The 6,000-nt window shown below is 47.8% G+C and overlaps 1 protein-coding gene across 2 annotated transcripts in view; it reads left to right on the top strand.

Moving 5' to 3' along the window:
* Nucleotides 1–298: 298 nt before the first annotated feature.
* Nucleotides 299–6,000, top strand: part of CD244 (CD244 molecule) — a 28,666-nt gene continuing 22,964 nt past the window's right edge. Inside the window, exon 1 of one of the 2 annotated variants that reach the window (XM_045982577.1) lies at nucleotides 299–558. In XM_045982577.1, coding sequence (XP_045838533.1) covers nucleotides 498–558 — 61 coding nt within the window. In that variant the 5' untranslated portion in view covers nucleotides 299–497. Of the gene's footprint in view, nucleotides 559–609; nucleotides 1,288–6,000 lie in introns of those variants that run through there. The other variant, XM_045982576.1, reaches the window with a different exon arrangement.

Below are 6,000 nucleotides of genomic sequence, written 5' to 3'. Positions count from 1 at the left end.
CCACTTCTCAGCCGCATGCCCCCAGCCCTCTCCTCCCACATTCACTATGCCTGTTGGAATGGGGGCTGTCTGAGATCATGGCTCTTTGGTCCCCCTGCCTCCTGGCGGTTTCTCCATATTGCCAGCAAGATGGAGAGAACCGGAACATTTCTTCACCTCTGTTCCTGACCGAGGCAGCCTGACTGGGGCAGAGCGATGGACAGGATTTTGAAGCTGGTTTTGTGAGTCACTGAGAACTCAGCACCCGCCCACTTGAGGCCAAATTTGAAAGTTCAGCTTGTGAAGTGCAGGACTGCGTCCAGGTACTGGGGGTTTCTCCGTGGCCTTGTTCGCTCTCAGCTGCTGAGAACAGCCTTGAGTTGAGGAAATTGTGGCCGGACAAACAGCAAGGCAGTTCTGCTCCGTGTCAGCCTCCAGCTGGGGGGTTGCCGCTGAGTCTGGGCGCGAGCAGAGCGTCTGGTGGGCGAGGAGCCAGCCGACCGCTCCGTCCTCCGGGGATGTTGGGACAAGCTCTCGTTCTCACATTCCTCCTGCTCCTCAATGGGCACCAGGCCCAAGGTAAGGAGGTCCAGCCTGGCATGAGGTGGGGGATAGCATGGACTTGGGGCCATAGCCCCCAGGGAGATCAGAACCCACAGCCCCTGGATTATGCCATTTCCAAGGTCACCTGGAAGGGCGATGTTGAGCCGCTCCTGACAGCTCTGGCTAGGGCACACCAAACAGGCTAGCAGCGGGTTGGGAGGTACTCGAAAAGGGGGTCTGGCCATGCCTTCAGTAATCCAGGTGGCCTGGGGCAAGGAGACTCCTTTCCTTGGGCATCAGTTTACCTTTCTGTGTAGTGGGGAGAAAGTGTCCTCTCTGCTGATTGTAGGATGGACAAAGGAAATATTCTCTAAAGTGGCGTGATTACCAGCAGAGAGAAGTGGTCCCTGGGCTTGGGTTTCTGTAAGGAAGTTGGGTGGTTCTGGAAAGCAGAGACTGACAGATTGCTCCCTGAGGCAGGGAAGCTGAGCAAGGAGGAGGGACTTGAACTACCAACAGCCACTGCTACCTGAATGGCCTGGCCCCTCACCCCCCAGCAGTCTCCAGTAGCCCAGAGGCTCCAAGAATGTGAGAATTAGTAGGGAAATGTTGGCTTGGAGCAGGAGGTGGAGAAGGGGGAGGAAGGAGACAGTATGGGGAAGAGCATGTGGAAAACTCAGCTTGGGGAGATCTCGGCTGAAGGCTGCTCCCTCTTCCTCCAGCCCTGGAGTCAAGGGTGCTCTGAGATGGGAGTCTGCATTATAGGTCAGTGATTCTTCCAGGGGAATCAAGGGGGAGGGAGAGAGCGGAGGACACATTCTGGGTGAGCAGGGAAGGAAGTGGGGCACAGGGTCGTGTTGGTCCAAGGCCTGTTAGAAGCCGGATGTAGACACATTACGAGTACTCTTGTGTCCCCCAAGGCACAATCTAGGCTCCAGAGGACTGGGGGAAACAGATGGTTACGACATGCATTTGTATTTACAAATCTGGACAAATACAGGCAGAGAAGGGCAGAGAGTACTGGGACAGGGAGCAGTCGGGACGGTCTGGATGCCAGAAGTTGAGGGGGTCTGAGATGATAAGCCGGTGGATAGGAGACCGGGGCTGCCCCAGGTCCATGCTTTGGGGCGCGGCGGAGCACACCCACTGCAGGGAACGTCGGGGTGAGGGCAGAGGACGGAACCGGAGGGTGTGGGCACAGGATGGGCTTTGGCCTTGCAGAACTTCTCTGTCTTCTTGCTACTCCCTGTGTGTGTGGGGCCGGCCTGCTGGAAGCTGACGAAACTGCTGCTCCGTTTGTTTTCATTTTTAAACTTTTATTTTTAAAGTTTTTAAAGCTTTATTATTTTTATTTGTTTATTTATTTTAAGAAAGATTTTATTTATTTATTTGAGAGAGAGAGAGTGATTGAGAGAGGAGAGAGAAGGAGCAGGGGGAGGGGCAAAGGGAGAGGGAGGAGCAGACTCACCGCTGAGCAGGGCCACGGGCTCCCAGGACCCTGAGATCATGACGGGAGCCGAAGGCAGACACTTCACCAACTGAGCCACCCAGGTGTCCCATATTTTTTAAAACGTTTAAGATAAAAAGTTTAAAATAATAATTTCAGAGTTCCAGAGAAGTTACAAGTGTAGTACAAAGAATTCTTATACTTCCTTCACCCAGACTCAACAGTTGTTAACATTTTATCACCTTTGCTTTATTTCTCTCTGTCCCCTTATAGGTATGTGCATATAAATGAATAGTAAGTATGTTAATGAACAAAATTTAAATAAAAATATTTAAAAAAGAATAATAATAATAATTTTTGCTCACCCATTTGAGAGTGAATTTTGTAGCATGATTCTTCTAAGAACATGGATGTTCCCATGTCATATTATATCATATCAGCACAATTATCAAATTTAGTAAATCTAACATTGATACAATCAAATACACAGTCCATATTTAAATATTACCAATTGTTCCAGTCATGTGCTTTATGGCATTCTCCCCTCCCCAGTGCAGAATCCAACCAGGATCATGTATTACATTCAGTTGTTAGGTCTTTTTCTCTTATGATTTTTATTTTTTTATTAAAAAAAATTTTTTTAAGTAAGCTTCCGCACCCAGCGTGGGGCTTGAACTCACAACTCTGAGATTAAGAGCTGCATGCTCTGTTGACTGAACCAGCCAGGCACCCTGGTTTTTTTGTTCTTTTTTTTTTTTTAAAGATTTTATTTATTTATTTGACAGAGATCACAAGTAGGCAGAGAGGCAGGCAGAGAGAGAGGAAGAAGCAGGCTCTCTGCTGAGCAGAGAGCCCGATGCGGGGCTCGATTTCAGGACCCTGGGATCATGACCGGAGCCAAAGGCAGAGGTTTTAACCCAGGTGCCCTCTATCTTTTGATCTATAACAATTTCCCAGCCTTTCTTCGTTTTTCATGACTTTGACATTTTTGCAAGTACAAGTCAGTTGTTTTGTGGAAGGCTCCTGAATGTGGGTTTGTGTGAGGTTTGCTCATGTGAGCTGGGCTATGTTTTTTGGCCGGGGCTACAACACAAGCGATGTTGTGTCTGTTTCAGAGCCTCCCATCAGGACACATGATGGCCGTGTAACTTTTTTTTTTTTTTAATTTGGCTTACTAAAGAATTTAATGAGCATAATATATAAGTAAGAAGCTCCTATCACTCTCGAGGTCTGCAGAGCATTTTCAGAAGGCTTCTGAACGCAGAGGAAAAGCCACACGTTTCACAATGGCCTGATCTATCTTCCCTACCCACCCCCACCCCCCCTTTCTTGCATGCCTTGTGTTCCTCTCTCCTTTCTTGCCTGCCCCGCATTCAGCATCCCTGACCCGCTGCTCCTGGAGCACACTGCACTCCATGGCTTTGCACCATCCTGTAATGCCTTATCTTCCTCTCCGTGGTCCTCATCTCCACTGGACGTGCTCTCCTGTTAACTCCTTTTTTTTCTTTTCTGTCTCCCAGGCTTCTCTTTACCTCACCGGAATGTAAGATTCTTGAGGCCAGGACATTGTTCTGTCTTGTTCACGGCTGTATCTTTAGCCTCTAGAACAGTATCCGGCACAATTAGAGTCTCAGTAAATACTTGCTGAATGAATGGATGGATGGATCCTTTAATCCACAGAATAAAGTGAGAGTTTATCTGTCTATTGGCGAGTTTCATTGGGAGAAGCTGTTCTAGATTTTAAACATACTTCCTCTGTGGTCTTGAAGAAGCTAATTAACCTCTTGTTTCTCAGTTTTCCATTCATAAGGTGAAGTCAAGAGTGGTGTGTGTGCCACAGGGATGTGTGGGCATTAGGTGAGCTATGGTATTGTAACACTCTTAGAAAGTTCTTATACCAAGTCCTCCCAAATGTCCCTCATGTTACTCAGTTCTTTGGAGGTAGAGTCTATGTTTCACTTTGCTTTGTGATCAGAGTCAAGAAGAGAGACTAATTTATTGGCTAATTATTTGAGTCAGAGTGAGTTAGAAAATCCTGAGGGGTGCCCCAGGTGGCTCAGTCGGTTAGGCATCTGCCTTTGGCTCTAGTCATGATCCCGGGGTCCTGGGATCAAACCCTGAATTGGGCTTCCTGCTCGGTGGGGAGCCTGCTTCTTCCTCTTCCTGCCCCTTCGTTCTCATGCTTTTTCTCTTTCATGAATTAATAAAATCTTAAAAAAAAAAAAAGAAAGAAAATCCTGGATGAGGGGCGTCTGGGTGACTCAGTTGGTTAAGTGTCTGCCTTCAGTCCAGGTCATGATCTCCGGCTCTTGGGATTGAGCCCTGCATCAGGCTTTCTGCTCATCGGGGAGTCTGCTTCTCCCTCTGCCTCTCTCCCCGCACTCAGCTTGTGTACTCTCTCGCTCACTCTCTCTCAAATAAGTAAATAAATAAATATCTTTAAAACAAAAAGAACATCTTGGATGAGATGATGTTTTATTTATTTTTAAAGATTTAAAGATTTAATTTTTTTATGAGAGAGAGAGAGCGAGAGAGCACAAGCAGGGGACAGGGAGAGAGAGAAGTAGGCTCCCCACTGAGCAGGGAGCCCCATCCCAGGACCCTGGGATTACAACCCGAGCTGAAAGCAGACACTTAACTGACTGAGCCACCTGGGCACCCGAGATGATGTTTTAATGGGTGACTCTTTTCTGAGGGTTTTCTCATTGTCATAACTGGGATCTTTGGGAGAACACAACATTTTTTAACTTGAAAGAACAGGTATTCAAGACACTTAATCCTATTATTACATTGTACAATGTGAAATATTCTAAGGTTTTCACAGGGACATCTCCCTCTCAATTCCTAGTCCTTCCCTGACGTGTTTGAACACCTTTGGGCCAGGTCCAGGGCTAGATGTTGAGAATTCGATGGTGAATCGGTACCTGGGCCCCTCGTTCACAGAACTAACATCTAGCACAGGACTCAGCGTATAATTACGGCTGTCATGAGTGCACTACCAAGTGCCCACACAATAGATACTCAAAATGTTAACCGAGTAAATAAATTAATCGTTTTTAGGCAACTTAGAAGCAGATTTGGATGATTTTAGGGTCAGTTATGTTGGGGAACAAGGGCCTTCAAAATGCTGCCCACAGGAGTGGGTCTGGGCCCTAAATTCAGGTTTGGCTGTGGATTCTGAGGGAACCCACACTGGGGACTGTGAACGCACAGGGGCTGCAGACAAAACGGAAGGGCGGGGCAGCATCTCATGGATTAGCTGTAAGGCACGCTTGCCAGCTGTTCTTATAGACTGTGTTGAAATGTACACTTCTGGGGAAGGAGCCTCTGCTCTGGCTGGGATCTGGGCACGTTCCAAGAAGACTGTGGCTGTGTATCTCTTCTTCACTGCACCTCCCCTGAAACCAAGTGAATGGTGAAGTCGTTGGGTTCGGGGGACAGACAGGGACTCGGAGGACTCAGGGCTGAATCATCGTCCTGGAGGGAACCGGTTCCGTAGAAATCGCTCCAAGGATTGCTGGGGCATTGTCTTCATAAATGGACATTTAAAATTTTAATTTTATTTACTTTTTATTATTTTGAGAGAGAGAGATAGAAAGAGAGAGAGCATGAGCAGGGTGGGGCAGAGGGAGAAAGAGAGGGAGAATCTTAGCAGGGTGCATACTCAGCACAGCACCCAACATGGGGCTTGACCTTACCCCCCTGAGATCATGACCTGAGTCAAAATCAAGAGCTGGACACCACCCGCTGAGCCACCCAGGGACCCCAACAGACATTTTTATTAAAGTTGTGACACATGTACAGAAAAGCATACAAAATTAGAAACATACATCTGGGGGCACCTCGGGGGCTCAGTTGGTTGAGCATCTGCCTTTGGCTTGGGGCGTGGTCCCGGGGTCTGGGGATCGAGTACCGTGTTGGGGTCCCTGCTCCGTGGGGAGGCTGCTTCTTCCTCAGCCTCTGCCTCCCTGTCTCTGCCTCTCATGAATAAATAAACAAAATATATAAGAAAGAGAAACGTACATCTCCAT

This window comes from Meles meles, chromosome 17, assembly GCF_922984935.1.
Source record: "Meles meles chromosome 17, mMelMel3.1 paternal haplotype, whole genome shotgun sequence".
NCBI lineage: Eukaryota > Metazoa > Chordata > Mammalia > Carnivora > Mustelidae > Meles > Meles meles.
The sequence above is the reverse complement of the archived record's forward strand: the minus strand, read 5'-3'. Positions and strand labels throughout refer to the sequence as shown.